The 20,647-nt window shown below is 45.6% G+C and overlaps 1 protein-coding gene across 1 annotated transcript in view; it reads left to right on the forward strand.

The window, feature by feature from the left end:
- The first annotated feature begins 6,512 nt into the window (after positions 1-6,512).
- Positions 6,513-20,647, forward strand: part of Spx (Spliceosomal protein on the X) — a 162,163-nt gene continuing 148,028 nt past the window's right edge. The window contains exons 1-2 of the mRNA XM_075686880.1: positions 6,513-6,606; positions 18,469-18,552. Of these exons, the coding sequence (XP_075542995.1) occupies positions 6,573-6,606; positions 18,469-18,552 (118 nt within the window). The 5' untranslated portion in view covers positions 6,513-6,572. The remainder of the gene's footprint in view (positions 6,607-18,468; positions 18,553-20,647) is intronic.

Genomic DNA, 20,647 nt, shown 5'->3' on the forward strand with positions numbered 1-20,647 from the left:
CCTGCCTCAGTCCCTTGTTGATATGAACTTTCTCCACGCTCCTCATCCCTTCCCATTCAACGCAAACGGTATTTTCTAGGTAAATCTCTCTCAAAAGCTGTAGACAATCGTTACCTAAGCCTTCCCCTTCCAGAATATACCACAAAATGTTGCGGTCTACGTTGTCGTAGACTCCTGTAATGTCCAAAAAGGCCACATACAATGGTCTGCTTTCTGCTTTTGATATTTGAATGCACTGAGTAAGAACAAAGAAGTTATCATCCAAACGCCTACATATTCTAAAGCCATTCTGAAGCTCTCCCAAAATGCCATTATTCTCTGCCCATGCTTGAAGCTTTAATTTTTTTGCCTGCATTGCTAGCCTGTATATTACCGATGTAATGGTCAACGGTCTATACGAGTGAATTCTGTCTTTCTCCCCATTACCTTTATAAATTAAATTCATTCTACTTTGTCGCCAACTGTCTGGTATTCGTCTATCTTTTAAAGTTTTTTCCACTGCTTTCACCAGAGCTTCCTTACTTTTTGGTCCCAGTTCATTTATCAGCCTAACGGGAACCTCGTCTAGCCCTGTGGCTGTGCGCTTAGGAATTTTCTCTTCCGCTTTCTTCCAGTCTAAATTTGTCAGCACCAGCTCCTTTTCCACTTGGGTCTCTTTCATGCTCTTTTTTTCTTCAAATACAACCTCGTCCTTGCCTTGGAAAGATTCGGCTGTTACTTTTTGGATGTAATTTATTGCCGCTTCTCCTTCCAGTCTGTTTTCATCTTCGTCTAGGATATGTTGTTGCATTGTTGTTGACTTCCTGCCTAATAATTTTAAGTGATTCCAAAATATTCTAGGTGCGGCCTTCTTTTTCTCACGTATTTCTGACAACCAACGTTCACTTTCACCTTTTAGTTTTGCTTGCACCAGTATTTGAACCATAGACTTTTTCTCCCGGTATATTTCCCATTTACTGGTTACTTCATCCTGTGGCAACTGCGCCTTCTTTGCCTACCTGTGCTCTCGAGATGCTTTCTGTCGTTCGGCGATCGCTTCTCGTATCTCCTTGTTCCACCAGCTTTTCGGTTTCTTCTTTCCTTTCCAACGAACATGTTGTTTCTCTTTCCGTATTTCTGTCGTTATTACACTTAGAAGCTCACCATATTCCCACTCCTTACTTGGCCACTTGCCAAGTTCTTCCTCAACTCTAGTGACTATATTTGCTATTTGTTCAGCGTTCAAATTTGGACTGGCCATTGTGCTTTCCTTGCTCTCTTTCCCAACTACATATCCCATTTTCAATATGATGCGTTCACGGTCACTCCCTATGCTGCTAAACCCATCCTCATCGAAGACCATTTCCCTCAACTTATCATGAATTCCTTCTGTCATCAGACAGTAATCAATGGTCGATTGCCGGTTTCCCACTTCCCACGTGATCTGTCCTTCACACTTAGGCCCTGTATTCACGATCACGAGGTTATGTTGCTCGCAAAGGTCTAGCATTGACTTCCCGTTATTGTCGGTATAGCCATCTAAATCCTGTATGTGGGCATTCATGTCACCTAGTAGGACAATTTCAGCGCCATTCCCGAAACCCTTCATATCAGCGCTTATGCATTCCACTAACTCTTTATTCTTCTCTGTGCAATTTTTTTCCGGTCCACAAATACGTAACGCCCAGCCAAGTTTCTTTCCCACTCATTGTACCTGATAACCAAAGATGCTCTTGACATTGTGAATTTACTCTTTTCCATTTGGCTCCCTTATGAATGAGCGTTCCGACTCCCCCTCCCTTTCTTTCCGACTTAGTTCTGTTGCACCCTTCCCATACATAATTCTCAATAACTGGCGGCTCTTCTGAGTCTCTAAGGTGCGTTTCTGTAACCGCATACACCCATATTTGTTCTCTAAGTAACTGCTCCTCAATCTCTGCCCACTTTTCCTTTCTTCTGCCGCCCTGCATGTTTATGTAGCCTATTGCATGGCGAGCTCTTGTTCTTGCTTTCCTCCTTTTTCTGTTACCGACGGCGATGCTCTTCTGATGTTCCCCTAGGGGACATTCCTTATTACTATCTACTCTGACCTCCTGAGCGCCCGCGGGCCCCCTAAAAAAGCAACAGCGCGACCACCAAGTCGCCCGCCCACTTCTCGTGCTAGCCTGTAATTGAAGTGGATCCCGTCTCGTTTAAAACTACCACAACTTCTCACTTTCCTGTTTACTTGGACAACCTCGAAGCCTTTCTCTCGGCTCATTTTCCATACTGCCTCATTAGCAGCCACTACGGCTCTTTGTACGTGACTGTCACGGCCAGGCACCTCCGGCACCGTGCACACCACGATCTGCACCTGAGGGGATAGCTCGCGCAAGTCGCCAAGCGCTGGGCTAGTCCTGGCCCTTTCCTGTTTAGGACGTCATTTAGGCCACCAGCTACTACGACAAGGTTGCGCACGTGGGCATTTTCCGCGAGCTTTTCTTTTGTTCGCTCCATGACAGAACCCAGTGTGCGCCCGGGAAATGTCCCTACCGCCACTTTTTTGTCGCATTTCACCCTTTCCACAATTGCTTTTGAGCACCCAGCCATGTTTGAGTCGCCAGCGATAATCACCCTTTCACTCTCTCCTACCTCTCCCTGCTTCCCTGTGTCCTTTTCCGCGTGATTCGGACTCGACAAAGGACATTGTCCCCTGGGCTCCTGCTGTTTCCGCGTGGCGGCCTCAAGGTAGCTGCCGCTCTTTCCAGCTTCCTGTGGCTGCAGCGTCGCCTCACTCGGGGCCTGTTGCGCTGCTTCACTATAGCTACGCCGATTCACCGGCGGCGAGCTGGCGACCGCTTGTTTTGGCTCCCTGCCTCCCACTTCGCCTGTAGGGTCTACCCTACTTTCTGAGTCTTTGCCACCACCTTGGTGTCCTGACCCGACATTCTCCGCTGCCCGCGTCTCAAGCGCGTCGAGCCGCTTTTTCAGTTCGGCGCTCCTTTCTTTCTCTTCCTCAAGCTCGGCCACAGTCCTAACTAACTGCGCGGCCTGGGCCGCCTCCACCTTGACGAAATTTTCAACTTTCGCCTGCAGTGCTATCCGCTTCTCCTGCTCCTCCCTCAGGTTTGCCTTAAGCTCTTCGAACTTAGCCGCCCAATTCCCTTCCAGTTTTTGGACGGCTTCCCTGACGCCCTCGCACGACCTGCACGTGAAGCTGGACATGTTATAAAAGCGACACCAACGGCAGCGGTTGAACGAGAGTGGACGCAAGCGGCTCCCATGGCGCTCTTGCATTGCCCAGTGGGTGCTGCGAAAAAGGTGCTAAAAAGCACCCTCTGTGCTAAAATGGGTCGTACCATGCTTGGTCGTCTGCTTCAGAAAGCACGTTTACAATATGGACCCGCCACTTTCGGTTGTGTTGTATCACTGCCTGCGGCGAATATCGGGCGCCGAAGATTTTTTCAGGGGTGGCACGCTGCGTAAAGGCAAGAAATTATGCAGTGCCGAATACGTGTACGCCGTTCAAGAAATACCCGGCGAAGTTTTAGCGCGGTGTCAATCGCAAGTGAAGCGAGTCGTGTACGAAGTGGAACTTCAGGTAAGGTTTGCACGCTGCTAGATTCAGGCGCACAAACGCGAGGAAATGCTTCCTATAAATGAATCCACAGCAGCGATAAGTAGACATCATGTGTACGGAACTGCTCGAGCACACGACGGTACGCGCCGCGATGTACGAACTGCTCGAGCGCACGATCGTACGCGCCGCGACGGCAGCGGTCTTTTGGCATGCCGCGAAACGGCGGGTCTCCTGCAATCTTTGTTGACTGCATGCCGCTAAACAAGTAGTTATGCCTGCGTTGTAGTAGTGGTCATCTGTCCCTTTTAGTAACTGGTAATAACTCATGCAATGCATGTGAGCTCGCACGTACGTGCGAATCGCGCTGCACCGCGAGCTCGTGCGCTGCTCGCTTGATGTAGCTTTTAATGACAGCGCTTTAACATCGATCTGCTGTATAATCAATACTACCTTGCTGCGCTGTCTCAACATGCTGGCTTGAGGTCAAGTATGAGCACATGTATTTAACTCTCTAACCTGTGCAGCTCGTAGTGTGGTAGTGAATTGGCACCGAATCAGTCGGGTCATTTGTGGTCATTTGCACACACCTGGTCACTTCACCACTTCGCATCGGTCGAATTGTTAATTGTCGCTGTGACCGAGTCTCGAATCGTGAATTACCAGCCATGACTGCATGCTGCTATATCGGTCTGCTGTCGGGACTGTAGGAGCAAAAGACCGAAATTTAGAACGCAGATAATCAAGCAAGCTTCAAGACAGGCGAAGCAGTCAGCATGGCGCGAAGTTTCGCTTACTCAGCGCGACGAACTGCAGCTATATATATGCAGCGCGCCCGACGCTCCACTTCGTGAGGCCTTGAAGGAAAACGGTAGAATTTGATGTTGGGATTGAGGCCTTCTTGTTCATGGCAGCCCACGACGCAGAAGTAGTGACGGTGACCCCTTTTCGAGGCTGGGCTAGGTCTCTCCGGATCGGCGTCACCGATTCCTTCTGCTCCCAGCATTACGTCCCGCGGCACACCATAGGCACACGGAGAGTATGGCCTCGAGCTCCACCACTGGAAAAGCTGGCGCCACCGTCGGCGTGACGTGCTAGGAGGGATCACGTGGACATAGCGGCCGCGTCGGCTGCATCGGGCGCACCGAAGCGAGCTGAAAACGAGTTTAAATTCCCTCGTACGCTGCGGTCCTCATTTAGTGGCGAAATTTTCCCGCTTCGAGTGTGTCCTTTACAACGCTTGAAAGCACTACAATAGGTAGTGGCTGCCTTTGAAGGCGCGCAACATGGTAGGCTACTGCTCGGTGCCGCAGGGCCGGACGCACGTAACGGAGGCCTGTGTCAGCCTTATTCACACGTAGCCGCAGGACAAGAAGCTGCGTGAAGCTTGGCTCGCGAAACATAAAACCGGCAAACAGTCATCGGCTACAACTCGGGTATGCAGCAAGCACAAACGCGAGGAAGATTTCTGCTATGGCGCCCGGTCTGCGATGTTCTGAAAACGCGCACTGAGACGCTCGCCCGAGTCCGCTGCCCGACTAAAGTCGTGACGGTTTGGTCTATGAACTTGTCGATGCTATAGATACTGGCAAGTTCAGTGGAGTGGAAAGGCAGCGGTAAGAAGCACATTTAAAAAAAGCATGGCATATGTGGTCATGTTTGTGTTATGAATTAATGCACTGGAGTACAAAAAAGGAGCAGCGGGAAATTGCGCGCTGAGAACACCAATAAACATACAGTGCGACGCAACTCGAGAAATAGTATTGAATGGTCAAAGAATTCAGAAGAAAAAGAAAAGATTGAATCGTCGCGACGGCACATTACAGTCCCCGTAGGCGTCGAAGTCTCTACAATGAAATTATTTTTGAACAGCTGTGATAGCGCCCACGCAACAATGGTTGCTTGTATACTGTCAAACGCTCATATTCTGCGGCCTAAAGCTCATGGCACGGTGCGAAAACGCGCGCGCGGTGAAAGCGAAACAGTGTGCGGACAAGCATGCAGACACGCAGTCGGTCGCTGCGAATCTGCGCGATCGCTGCGTTGAGGCTTCGTTCTATTACACTCCATTTAGTTATACAAACACTATAAGAACATATTTCACATAGTTTGCTCTCAGCGTTTACCTACCTCTCACGCAAGAAGCCGGTTCGGGAGACTCTATCGCGGCGACCGGGCGCAGTGGCGTTCACTGTACGTATTCGGTAAAGCGATAGCGTCTGCAAACGATTGTGTGCTTTCAGTTTGCCCAAGATTATTATTTAGACAGTAAGAAACGTCTCTCGTTTCGAAAGTACTTACAGAAATGTCCGGGAGAGCTCGCGCGTGGTGTTTTCAGTGAGCGCTGACAGCAAAACCTATGAGGAACGCGCCACGTTATCCCTCATACTACGGCAGCGAGGCGCTTCCGATAGATGGCGACTCCGTAACTCCTCGCCGCCAATAGGCTGCGGCGAGCTCGCAGCGTGGTTGGCATGGTCTGTGAGAAGTGACGAGCCTTTTCGCACTCGCAACAGGGCAGAAAAAAGTGCGAATCGACGCAAAACTCGGCCTAGAAACGTGCTTCGCCACAGCCAGGGCTCGATACGATCCAAGCTGGTACGACCCAGATGTCGTTTTCCGCGCCGCCACCAGGCGCCGCTACTATACGTCAAACTCCAGCGCAAGACGCCCATAGAAACCGGATATCTGTGCAGGTATGGTGGCTAGAGTAGTGCAGGTCTGAAGTTCCAGTAGGTCGTGGTCAAGGCATTTGTTGAAACGTTGCCGATCTCTGATTACGACGAAGGCGCCAAATAAAATGACGGACGAAGCAAGACAACACAGGACAACTACGTGGTCGTCCCAGTTGTGCAGTGTCGTCTTCCTTCGTCTGTTCTTTTATTTAGCACCTTCGTCGTAATCATGTATAACCAACTCGCCCACCAGCACGTGCTTAGTAATCTCGGAGGCAATGAGCAGCTAATTGGAGCAGCTAAAATGACACGCTATATACACGGTTCGCTCTATCGCCATTGCAATCACGTTATATCGCAACATGGCCGCTGGCCCGATCGCTGAGCGAAATCAAGGTTTGTGTTTTTCTCATTTTCGTTTCCAATATTATTGCTGTCAGCAGTTTTATTTAGCGGAAATCGTCTATAAGTGCGTGTACACACTGGAATGGTATTTTCATGCCGATCTTGCCCTTCTAAGTGGCGTTGCCCGCTGTTTTCTCACGACATGTGGGCTAGTTACCGTTTTGAGTATATATAGAAGGTGTGTTCTTTTTTAGTCGTTAAATTATGATTTAACTGACGAAGACGTGCCACGTACAGAGACTGCATCACTGGCACAATATTTCAATTGCTAGTATGCTGGCTTCAAGTGCGAAATGGCTGTAGTGAGCGTTAACTGCAGAAAAACGGCTTTTACTAAAACTGGTGAACTGTCTGCCATTGTATCATACTTGGCATTTAGCATCGCGTACCCTTATTCCCGCGCTGGAAATTATGCATTTACTAATACAGTGCGGTATAAACCAGCCTCACGACGCGCTGCATGCCGGCTGGGTCTGTGATATTGCAGAGCCGTGGAATTTTAAATGTCATTCTCCACTTATGTGCACATTTTGCCGCGTAACCTGCGCATCAGCGAGCGTTCTATTTTCTGGCGTTAATTAATGTAGCAACGCTTCTGCGACTTATGCGACACGTGGGCTCATGTTTCGGCGAAAGATAGAGCAGGCGGGAAATTCAAAAGCGTAAATATGCCGAGACTCCACATTACTGTGTGTTGGCAAATTAGCGTAACTAAGCAATGGCGTCAGTGTGTCGCGATTACTAACCCCTTGCGGAGTCGAGGCTTTTCACAAAAACAGTGACTCTCTCTCTTTTTAACTGAAGCAACTGTAAGCATGAACTGCTCTCTTGTTGTATCCCATGTTGCATCCGCTGCCGAGTCGTGCCAAGTTGGCTGTATCCCGAATAGGACTGCTTGATAATACCGACCGTAGTCTCATAATTAAAATGTTCACAAGTAGTATCCCGGCTCAGTTAGTGGTGGCACAATGTCTTCACTCTGTTACGCATTGACCAGGCACTAACCTTTTTTTTTTTAGTAGTTCAGGGACAGACTCGGAGGGCCAGAATGTGAAGGTGCCACGCATATCTTGACCTTAAATTCTAGTGGCTGAAATGGCCTGTTCACCTTCTCGCACCTACATTGTCAGCACACATGTGTTGTAGATATGTGTGGCGTGACAGTTTGTAGATCAAATGGATTTTCTTGTAATACACACCTAATGGCAATAGGTTGCAAGTAGCATTGCACTTCCAGACACCATGTGAGTAGCCAGAAAACGTCACATAAAAAACTAACATTAAATGATTGTCTATTTTAAAAGAAAGCGATTGTCTAGTAGTCGTAAATGTGTGCAAAAGTGGGCTTCCATTATATTTCACTTTTGGTGGTCCTGTCTTAACCAAATTAACACAGCAGGGAAGCTCAATATGGTCATCATATGGGCTTATTAGTAGCAATTCATCTTTGATGTGACAAAACGTGGTCACCTTCCTTCTTTTTTTCCTTCATCTCCTGTCTGGAGCTCGTATAAAAGATGACGGCATGCTAGCATTGTTTGACACACGACTAATAGAAACATGCATTCTTAATGTGTGCAGGAGGTAACACGTGATATTGGGGGTGTCCTTCAATCGTAAGTGAACAACAGGGGCCAAACAAGGGATGTCAATGGTTGTACGGTAGCGCGATTAAAAGAAGGGACAAAAGAAGACACACACAGCGGTGTGTGTGTCCTGTGTGTCTTCTTTTGTCCCGTCTTTTAATCACGCTACCGTACACCCCTTGAAGATGCATTACCAACAAGCCCACATTGCAACCCCCATGTCAGTGGGGCCAACGTTTTGGTGAAGGGACTTGTCTTCGTCAGATCTTCGACAGTTGTGGCCCTGAGAAGAGAAATTTCACTTGTAGAATGTTGGCTCCATTGATATTCCTTGTTTGGTCGCTGTTGTTCACTTTGAGCCTCCATCTGCTTGTGATCCTCTCTCTTGTTTGGCGTTGAATCACTTAGCATTTCATGCCTCTCACACTGGGTACTTCACTCACAATTTCATAGCAGCTCCAGGAATATGACTTTCTGCTACCGAGCACATGCAATGCAATTTTTTTTATGCAGGTTCCACTTCCTGCTGCAGCAGTCTCATCTAATTAGAGCGAAATGCAAAAACACTCATGTGCCATATTTTAGTTACACTTTAAGGTACCCCCTCTGATCTAAATTAATTCAAAGCCCTCCACTACTCCATCCACTAAGGCACTGTGCAGCTTCATGACGTTAAACCCCATAATTTGTCAGTTATTACTTTTTTATGCTTATTTGGCATTTTTGCCACCTATGATATCACGTTATGTAGGCCAGGGATTAAATGTTTTGCAACATGCTGACAGCTGCAAAACAATTTATATCAGTCATTCCAGGCATAGCAGACAATCTCTGATTATTTATGGTGCCACCAGGTGAGCCCTTTAGAATCACATCCAATCTCTCTACAGCTATTTGACGATTCATCCACTCAAGATAGATAGATAAATTTATTTCTCTCAAAACAAAGTACAGAAATGAGAGAGGACGGAAGGGAAAAAGCTGCCGAATGCAGCTTGAGGACCCCCGTACGCCCTACAGAGCAGCAATGTGGTGAAAAACAAAGGCAATGCGGCAGGTTGCAAAGTGTACACAGAAACAGAATTCAAAATCACAATACTCATAATCTATTGCATAATTGTAATTTTACACGTAATCTATTACATTGTCATGATTTTACACATCCTCGCAACCCCCTTCTTGTGTGCTTAATGCAATGCATCAGCATTTGACTGAATCTTGCTTTCACTCAAGACTGTCACATATTCAGTTTCAGTTTAGTATTTGTTCATAAGAATTGGTTACAAGAAATGGTATACAGACAAGGATCCCATAGTCAGAGACTGCACCAGGACCCTTGGATGAGAAGTTATACAAAAAATAATGCAGAATACTGAGCACAGAAACAAAATATAGAATAAGCAAAAACATAAGCAACAAACTTAGTGACAACACACATAAAAAGCAAAGAAAGAGAAAAGATGCACTATTATTGCTAATTACACAGCTATGAATTAGGAAAATAACATAAGAAATTAATCAGACGGCAAGTAATTCTTGAGTTCATATTTAAACAAGCACAAGGTAGATGACAACCTAATGAAATATGGTAGACTGTTCCAAACTTCAAGCGCGCAAAAACAGGATGCCGTCTTTCTGTAATTAGTATGACATAAAGGCAACAGGAAATTTCCTTGTGCTGCAAAACTTGTTTTCCTAGGATTAAAAAGAAGATCAGAACTAACAAAGTTGTAAGAAACTTGTTGAGTTCGTAATTTGAAGAATAATATCGCTAAATGATAGTTAAACAAATTAGTAACTTGAAGAATTCGGTTTGTACGTAGTTGTGAACAGGCGTTAGATAGAGAAAAAATGGCTTCACGTTATAATGCCAGTAGCCTGATTTTGAATGTGCTGAATAGAGGAAAGATGACAATGATAAGTATTACCCCAAGAAGCAATACCATAAATGATATGACTGTGAATGAAAGCGAAGTATTGCCGCCAGCATTGCGAGAACAAAAAGATGACTGCCACATCCCCACTGCGTTTTAAAGAGCCGCCACCCTGCAAGCGCCAAGCAAAGCACCGCAAGGCAACGCTGGGCCGGTGCTGGCAGACCGGCGGCTCATGCGCGAGAATCGGACTGGTACACAACAGGAGGTGACAAAGAGGAGAACAACGTTTGAAGAAGCGAGGCTCGAGGGACGTTTTTGTTGAGTGTACAGTCCGTTTTTGTTGACAGGCACAGGTTCACCCAGAATAAACTATTTTACATAGAAACGGCTGTCGTAACTGTTGGTTACATATTTGGTAGAGGTGCCGGGTATGATTCCAAGGCCCACACACGCCAGGGAAGGTAGCCAGAATCCCCGAAGTTTGGAGGTAACGGAATTAACGCCTGTCCACCAATGCACGAGCCGCCGCATACGAGGTGAGGCCCCCGAGCTTGGTCCTCTCGCCGATTCACCAAGGGCAGCGACGGCAGTCAGCCTAGATACCAGTGCGATGGCTACTCCAGTAACCCCTCCTCACGTCGTCGTCAACTCACCCCGGACGCCAGAATCCTTTCACGGAGACACATTCGAGGATGCTGAGGACTGGCTCGAAAACTTCGAGTGTGAAGCCAGATGTAACTGTTGAGATGAAACAAAGAAACTCTGGTATGTGTACTTCGCACTGGAGGAATCTGCACGCACATGGTTTCAAAACCACGAAGCATCGTTATCATCGTGGAACGACTTCCTGTGAGAGTTGCTTGCTACGTACCCGAGCACGGACTGCAGAGAGAGGGCAGAAGCCGCTCTTCAGGCGAGGAACCAGCGGAACAACGAAAGTGTGACCATGTACATTGAAGACATGACCCACCTCTTTCGCCGAGCCGACCCAGACATGGCTGAGGACAAGAAATTGCAGCACATAATGCGCGGTGTGAAACAGGAGCTCTTTGCCGGCCTGGTTCGTAATCCGCCCCGCACGTAGCCGAATTTCGGTCAGAGGCGATGAAGATGGAGAAGATGCTGCAGCAGCGTGCGAGGCAATACAACAGAGATGTAAGCATTGCATCATTTGACATTGGGTCTGGAGCCCTCCCCAACATGGACATTCTACGTGAAATGGTGAGATTCGTCCTAAGGGAAGAACTGCAGAAGCTGCAGCTGGCCCATAGCCTTCCTACGGTGTCCTCCCTTGCCAATGTCATACGTGAAGGAGTCCGGCAAGTAATTTGTGAGCCAGAGCCTCAGGTACGCTCCCGCGCACCACCAGAGCATCGGCCGCGGATATCATATGCCCAAGTTTTACATCAGGACCTAGGACACACCGACTTTGGACGAACGGCTTCAGTACCCCAGGTACTTCCTCGTAATGTGCCGCCCATGGTGGAAGGAACACCATGTAAAAGCGATGTATGGCGCACTGCAGACCGGCATCCCTCTGCTACCACTGTGGAGAGGCTGGTCACCTATACCGGGAATGCCAGTATCGCCGAGTAGGACTGCGCGGCTTCTCTGTGAATGTGCCGTGCCCTCGAAACGGTGAGCACCCTTATGAAATTGAAGCTTTTTTATCTATGCGCCAAACTATTCGGGACTCCCAGCAACATGAACCTCGATCGGCAGCGCCTATGCGTTATAGGTCGCCTAGTCTGCGTCCCTCTTCCATTTCACCAAGGCGTCGCTCACAAAGTCCGCGACGGGAAAACTAGAGCCAGCCACCTGTGGAGGCAAGGCCGCTGACGCCCGGAACATCGAAGGCCCTCCATCGCCAATCTGACAAGATGACGGCAGTGACGAAACGACGAAGTGCAGTGATGACACCGTTACTTCTGAGTTGCGCGTCATCATCGACAAATTCGAAGTCATTCATTCATTCATTTATTTATACTGTCAGCCCTCTTAGGGCTATTACAGAAGTGGAGAATAAAAACAACAAAAAGAAACAGAATGCGACCGAGTTGCAAGCTTTGACTCGCAAAGCTTGTCTTACAATGGAAAATGCATATGAAATACAACATACAAGGGAAAGTAATAAAGAAACCATTCACAATTTGACACCCTAATAAGAGCCACTCATGTAAAAGTAAATGCATACATATTGGGCAATTCACTACGCGTTATTACAAAAAATTGTGTTTTTAAGACTTTCCAAAAAGGAAGTTAATGAAATCAAGGTTACAAGAGAGTCGGGTAACAAATTCCATTCTCTTGTCCTAGGAAAAAAATAGCTTGATGCAATCATTGAGTGCGAGTGGAGGAGGAATGTACACACTATGAAGATGCCTCGTTGACGCATTCATAGGAAGCTGAATATAATCATCTGGTTTAATATCTACTTGATTGTGAATAACTTCGAAGAGGAATTTTAATCTGTCATATTTAGTTCTGAGCTCAAGTGGTGCTAGATCAGCTAATTGACATAACTCTGTTGAAGAATGGATGCGACGATGTTTTTTAAATATAAACCTGGCAGCTAGCCTCTATGTGTTCGGTCAAGTTTAGAACAGTTAGTTATGGGGGGGGGGGGGGGGGAGTCCCAAACAATTTTAACCTATTCAATAATTAGTCTAACTAGAGTTTTGTAAGCAAAACATTCAATTTCAGGGGTAGCCGTATTGAGGTTCCGCCTTAAAGACCACAGGGCTTTAAGCGATTTGATGCACACATTTTCTGTGTGTGTATTCCAGCATAAATCTGATGTAAAAGTTAAACCCAAGTATTTGTGTTTTTGAACATTCTCGAGTTTGTTGTCATCAGTGTAGCATGAGTAACTAAGGGTATGCTTTTTGCGTGAAATAGACATAGAGACTGATTTTTGCGGGTTTATAGCCAATCGTCGCACCATTTTTTAATTTTTTGTAGATTTGAGTAAAGTTCTTCTTGGTCTTGTCTCGATTTAATTCTGTTATAAATGATGCAGTTGTCGGCAAACAAGCACAACGGTACAGTGAGTACAGTACAGCGGGTACAGTACAGTGCAGTGAGTACAGTAGGCATATGATTAATAAATATAAGAAATAAGAGTGGTCCTAGTACCGTACCCTGTTGTACACCAGACTCTACAAGTGAGTCAGGTGTAGTCATCACCACAGAGAGATAAGATTGTGAGCTTGGTCACAGGGTGACTGCGTTGACACACTGGTGTGGACTATTCAGTTATTAGTAGTGTACTCGCCAGAAAATTGAAAAAGGTATTCACCCATTGGACCGGATCTCCAATACTTACAATGGGGGGACGCTTAGTCGATCCCGTAGGAATGTGCACAGCAAAAACAGAATTAGAGGCTTTACATACGTCAGCAGTTTTATTGTTCTCCCTGAGTGTTCCCGTGATCTGATACTGGGCATGGACTTTTTGCAAACGAATGGTGCAGTTATCGACTTGCAAGAATCATGCGTGTTGTTTTCTACAGGAAATGCTGTTACCATTTTTGATACAGAACAGCCACATATTTCCTCTCTCTGTATTGTGGATGAACACATGACGGCACGGTGCAGTGCGACTGTCATTGTAACGAGCGACGTATTTCGTGACTATGAGGGACTTGCAGACGGAAATATCGGGATGCTGCTGGAAAATCAAATATGCGTGGCAAGAGGCCTAGTTCACCTGCGTAACTGATGTGCAAATGTCCTCTTGGCTAACTTTGGCAATGAGGCACAACACGTGGCGAAGGGAACAATAGCGTCTCTTCATGACTATGCACAACTTGCGGATGTGTCAAGCCTCGATGCAGCATCACCAGCTTCTGTCACTTTAGACAGTGTCCTTAACTCCATCGACATTGACCAAGAGCTGTCATCACAAAGATAAGACTGTGAGCTTGGTTACAGAGTTTGCTGAATGCTTTTCGACTTAATCGAAAGCCTGTCGTACTCCCGTCGCAAAACACCGCATTGTGGAAGAAGAACCTGCAAGACCAGTGCACCAGCACCCTTACCGAGTGGCTCCAAAAGAAAGAGAAGAGAAAGAAAGAGAAAGAAAAAGAAGTGAGGTACAAGAAGTGCTCAAGGACGATGCAATACAGCCATCCAATAGCCCGTGGGTATCTCCGGTAGTCCTGGTCAAAAAGAAAGCTAACACCCTGCGATTTTGTGTTGATTACAGGAAACTCAACCCCATCAGGAAGCAGGATGTTTATCCACTTCTGTGTATCGACAACACCTTGGACAAACTACGCAATGCTTGCTTCTTCTCTTCTCTGGATCTGAAAAGCGGATACTGGCATATAGAAGTGGACAAGCGAGATCGTGAAAAAATGGCATTTGTGACACTGGATGGTCGATACGAGTTTAAGGTGCTTCCATTTGGTCTGTGTTCTGCGCCGGCCACTTCCAGCGGATGATGGACACTGTTCTCTCCAGACTGAAATGGCAGTCGTGCCTTGTCTGCTTTGATGATGTGGTCTTCTCCAGTACATTCGAGTAGCACTCAGAGCAGTTCTGGATGTTATTGGCATGGCGGGATTGACCATAAAACCCGAAAAATACCACTTCGGCTTTCGCAAGCTCTGCTTTCTAGGACATATTGTCAGTGCTGAAGGCGTCCGCCCCGATCCTGAGAAGATCACTGCAGTAGAAATGTTTCCGAAGCCAATAGACAAAAAAAGCTATTAGACGTTTCCTGGGACCGTGTGCCTACTATAGACGTTTCGTAGAAAATGTTTCTAAAAATTGCCGAACCACTCACGCGACTGACAAAATATGTCCCTTTTCTGTGGAGAAAAAACAAGAAGAAGTCTTCTCTGAGCTACGACGGTGCTTGCAGAGTCCTTCTATACTTGCCCATTTTGATGAAAATGCCGAAATGGACATCCATACTGACGTGAGTAATGTTGGTCTCGGTGCCATACTTATTCAGTGGCAAAACGGAGAAGAAAAAGTCATTGCGTACACAAGCCGTACCTTATAGAAAGCTGGGACAAATTACTCAGCTACAGAAAAGGAATGCCTGGCGGTTATATGGGCCATCAGTAAGTTCCGGCCATAATGAGAGCAGCATTCCGGGCAAGTTGGTAATCCATTACTTAAATGATATTGCACAACAAAACAACAACACGGACGTCATCTTCTCTCACGTCCGTGTTGTTTTTTTGTCGCGCAATATCATTTAAGTTCCGGCCATACTTATATGGCAGACCGTTTCGAGCCATCAGCGACCATCATTCATTGTGCTGGCTGGCGAACCTCAAGGACCCTTCTCGAAGACTCGCTAGATGGAGTTTGCGTCTACAGGAGTATGACTTCATGGTTGTTTACAAGTCCGGTCTCAAGCACAGTGATGCTGATTGCTTATCACACGCACCAATCGAAGCTACGTCACCTGAATACGAGCAAGATTTTGCATTTCTTAGGGCTGTAAATACGACGAAAATGGCTCATCATCAACGTACTGATCCGGAATTACTCCTGCTCATCGAGTAGCTGGAGGTTTGACAAGTGAAAGTGCCTCGAGTTTTCGTCCGTGGATTGTGTTCATATGTCCTCCGGAACAACGTCCTCTACAAACGAAACTTCGAGCACAGTGGTGGGACATTTCTACTTCTCGTACCATCATCGCTGCGAGCTCAGATCTTGGGAACTTGCCATGGTGATCTTGCAGCTGGCCACTTAGGCGTTAGTAGGACTTTGGCGAGAATCCGCCAGAAATATTACTGGCCGAAGTTGATGAATTCAGTGCAGCATTATGTCAAATCGTGCCGAGATTATCAAAGGCGCGAGACACCGCCACTCAAACCAGCAAGTTTTCTGCAACCGATACAGCCACCAGCAGCGCTATTTGAACAAATAGGAGTGGATTTACTTGGACTATTTCCCGTTTCAACCTCAGGAAAGCAGTGGATTGTGGTAGCAACCGATTATCTGACCGGGTATGCTGAGATATCTTCTCTTACAAAAGAAACTGCCATTGAAGCGGCTCAGTTTTTTGTCGCACACATAGTGTTACGACATGGCGCACCTAAGGTACTCATAGCAGACAAAGGAACAGCTTTTATGGCCAGTTTGATGCAGTCTGTTGTGAAACTAACACATACTGCTCATAGAAAAACTACAGCATACCATCCGCAAACAAACGGCCTGACTGAACGGCTCAATAGAACGCTCGCTGACGTGATCTCAATGTAAATGGACATCGGACATGGCACAGTATTCTACCATATGCTACCTTTGCGTATAACACTGCAGTACAAGAGACGACACATTTCACGCCATTTGAACTTGCTTATGGTCGGACAGTAACAATGACACTAGATGCGACGTTACCTGTAAACAACAGCAGCGAAGACGACTCTAACCTAGTGAGTACATAGAAAGGGCAGAAGAAGCACGGCAGTTGGCAAGGCACCGTATCGTACAACAGCAATGCATCGACGCAAACCGATACAACCTAGGGCGAAGAGAGGTACAGTACAACCCCGGAGACAAAGTGTGGGTGTGGACCCCTATACGTACACCCGGTCTTTCAGAGAAGTTACTGCGCCGTTGCTTTGGCCACTGCAGAGTACTTCGCCGGCTAAGTGCCTTAAATTACGAGGGAACTCATGAAGGCCAAGTCTGCTCCACACAACGCAGGACTCGCCCAGAGGTCGTACACATAGTACAGATGAAGCCTTACCATGAAAGGCATTGAATAACAGTATTTGCACATACGATCAAGCCTAGCACCGGCCATCCTCTGACCACTGTCCTTTTAAAGCAGTTGGCCTCTCTAGGCCTTTTCTGCGCATTGGGGCGATGCTTCTTCGGAGGGGGTTAATGCCGCCAGCATTGCGAGAACAAAAAGAGGACCGCCACATCCCAACTGCGTTTCAAAGAGCCGCCACACCGCAAGCGCTAAGCAAAGCACCGCAAGGCAACACTGGGCCGGTGCTGACAGACCTGCGGCTCGTGTGCGAGAATCGGACGACTGGCACGCGACAGAAGGCGACAAAAAGGAGAACGACATTCGAAGAATCGAGGGACGTTTTTGTTGAGTGTAAAGTCGCTTTTTGTTGACGGGCACAGGTTCACCCAGAATAAACTAGTTTTCATAAAAACGGCTGTCGTAACTGTTGGTTACAGTATAACGCGAATAATGCTTCTTTGGAAAAAATGTATGTGATTTGAGCGGTGATCTAATTTGATGCCAAGGAAAGAAACACAAGTGGAGGCAGGAATGTCATGCCCATTGAGGGTTATGGTCGGAGAGCAAGGTAAATGTCTCTGTGATGAGTTAAATATCATGAATTATGTTTTCGTAGGGTTTATAGTTAGAAAATTGGCATTACACCAGTCAGTAATTTTAGACAGATCACTGTTTAGTTTCAAAGTTAGCAAAATTAATGATTTATCTGAGATGGCAACAGTCGTATTGTCTGCGTGTAATGTAGGTAGTGTATAATTAAGGCAGTCAGGTAAATCATTCATATACATAAATGCAAAATAATAGTGGACCTAAAATCGAGCCCTGAGGCACTCCTTGGTCAATAATTTTGCTTTCAGAGAAAACCCTGCCCACGTACACTGTTAATTTACGATTGAATAGATAACTTCTTAATATATTAAGAGCTGGACCAGAAATCTTAATTAACTCGAGTATAGCAAAGGAAACTTTATGGTAAAGGCTTTAGTAAAGTCCAAAAAGTTCGAGCCAACAAAGTATCTGAGATCAAGTGAATGTCGAATATGATCAGTTAATGTTAGCAAAGCCAAGTTAGTCGAGCTTCCTGAACAAAAACCAAACTGACAAGGTTTCAACAAACTAAATTTGTTAAGGTAGCTGTTAATACGACTAAGTATTAACTTTTCAACAACTTTACTAATTGAAGGTAAAATACATATGAGACAATAGCTCTGACTTGAACTTTGTGACCATTTTTATGAACAGGAATGACTTTAGCATTCTTTAGAAATGTAACTAATATACTAGTTTTGAACATAGGGTTAAGTTACTAAGAGCATCAGAAATAATCATGCAACAAGCTTTAAATGATGCGGAAATTCCTTCATGACCAGGACTTGTGTTCTTTAAGTTGGAAATCTCAATAGGGACTTTTCAGGTATTACAGGAAACAAAAAGAAAGATTGGTCGCATCGGTTCGTATGATAAACAGAAGGAACATGGGTAATATTATAAATTTCATAAAAGTGATATTGCAGGTTACCATATTGTTGCAGCAATGGTACAACATCTAGTGAGCGTATATTTGAGCAAGACGTTTGCTCTAAACAAAGGCTTTGTTAATTCCTGGTGATGCCTGCCTAATAGACTGTCGTGTGAGCAATGGCTCTACATCCCATTCCCGCTGCAGATGCGACCATCTATGTTGGAGGCCTGGATGAGAAGGTGTCGGACACCATCCTGTGGGAGCTGTTTGTCCAAGCAGGGCCAGTCGGTGAGACTTTCAAGAGCTTGTTTCTAGTTCGTGGAGCTGCTGGTACCCTCCAGTGGTGGAACATAGCAACATCACTGAATGAACGGGATCAATGTTGGCGCTATTCACTCATGTTTCTTGTCTTGCCCATTTAGCACTTAACCCTTTATGGACGAATGACGGCAACACAGCTGAAAAAAAAAAAGAATTCTTGCTGAGTTGTCGTATGGAGCACGTAGTCTTTTGCTAAATGTCTTTCGCCAATACTGAATGGCAGGCAGCAAGTTACATATGTTGGATTAAAGCAAAAACATGGGAGGAGGATCAAGTTCAGCATGCCACTCGCCATGCCACTTGCTTTTGAAAGCAGTCAGAGGAGATAGACTGATGCAAGTTCTTTGGCAGCAGTGGTATCACACACGTAATGTAAAGCGAATGTAAAGTGCGTCTGCGCTTCACATGTGACGATAGCTGGCTGTACTAGTTCCAGGCGAAGCCATGGGTGGCTTTCAGCGAAGCCCACTTCAGTTTTATACCTGGTGTTGCCCCGCAATTGCTCAAATAGTTCCGGCTATATATATATATATATATATATATATATATATATATATATATATATATATATATATATATATATATATATATATATATATATATATTCTTTTTTCAATAATTATGCTTGTTCTTGGAGTATCTAGAACATTTAAATAGAAGAAGACAATTTCTTAGGCATTTATTTGTCTCGTGCTGAATAGGTTAATTTGTTCAATTGCAGTAGCCAACTTGCCCAATTTTCAGCAATAACTACAGTGCCCTGGACATTGCATAATCACATGATGCAGGCTTAGGCCATTTTGTGCTTTGTAATGGAGCTCTCTTAATGCTATACACCATCTTTCTCTTTACAAATAAAGACCTTGGGAGGCATCTGGTTTTCATCTCAAAAATAGGATGGGCAATAAATAAGTCAAGCTGCCGTATTCCGGCAAAACAGAAGTCTTTAAATTTTCAACAGTCTTCCGCCAACCACAACTTGCATATCAATTTTGTGGTATTTTATAAAATAAATTAGAAATAGCTGCACCTGATGCATGATATGTATTTCTTTTATTTGAAAATGTAGAAAGTGCTATCTGACACGTTGAACCAACATGAAAATGCTCTTTTTCTTTGGCATTCTAGGCTGATGTGTCACTTGACCGAAAGTTTCTTGGTTTCATAGGCTCACTGGTGCCAAGGCACATGCAAAGCTAGTCGTTTTCACTTCATGACAGAGCTCACAGCTTGCAACGTTGAGGGACACATATGCGTAGATACAGTCGACTCTCGTTACTACCCTGATAATGCGACAAAAAATGAGTTTTATCCAAAGTCTGTAATATCCGAAACGTCTCACTTCCAAAACTTTGGTCACAATGTGTAACAGCGTTATTGTAAAAAGGGAGTGACAAATGCCCAAAGTAAAAAAACAAACAAAAAGGTCGCAGTTTCATCCAAAAGGCAAAGCATTGATTGCGATAGAAAATTAGTAGACAACTATGCGAAGTAAGAATAGTACTTTTATCGGCCATATAAAGTTGTGTGATTAATAAGAATATAGCTGGTAACGTACAGGAATTCTATAGCATTAACAAGAGGGTGGCAGGTCTCGTGAACTTTAATAAGAGGTACAAATTGAAGGTCGTACCCCTACATCTAGTCATGATGACCAGGAAGTTGAAAGCTTCTATGAAGATGTGGAATCGGCGATGGGTAAGGTCAAAACAAAATACACTGTACTGATGGGCGACTTCAATGCCAAGGTAGGCAAGAAGCAGGCTGGATATGCACTAGGAATAGCAGGGGAGAGTTATTAGTAGATTTTGCAGAACAGAATAAGATGTGAATAATGAATACCGTATTTACACGATTGTAAGTCGACTCGAATGTAAGTCGACCCCCCATATCGCTTGAAGGGAAAAAAAAAAATAAGAGAGCATACCCGAGGGCGCATTTGATAGCGAAAATTTATTAGTAGCTGACATGGTCACTGGACTACACGTCTTCACTAGTGCTGCCATCGTCATCGTTGCTGCGGTCCCACAGCGCGTTGTGGTCCAGCGAAATTTCAAATTTG

The sequence above is a fragment of the Dermacentor variabilis genome, chromosome 3, assembly GCF_050947875.1.
Source record: "Dermacentor variabilis isolate Ectoservices chromosome 3, ASM5094787v1, whole genome shotgun sequence".
NCBI classification, from domain to species: domain Eukaryota; kingdom Metazoa; phylum Arthropoda; class Arachnida; order Ixodida; family Ixodidae; genus Dermacentor; species Dermacentor variabilis.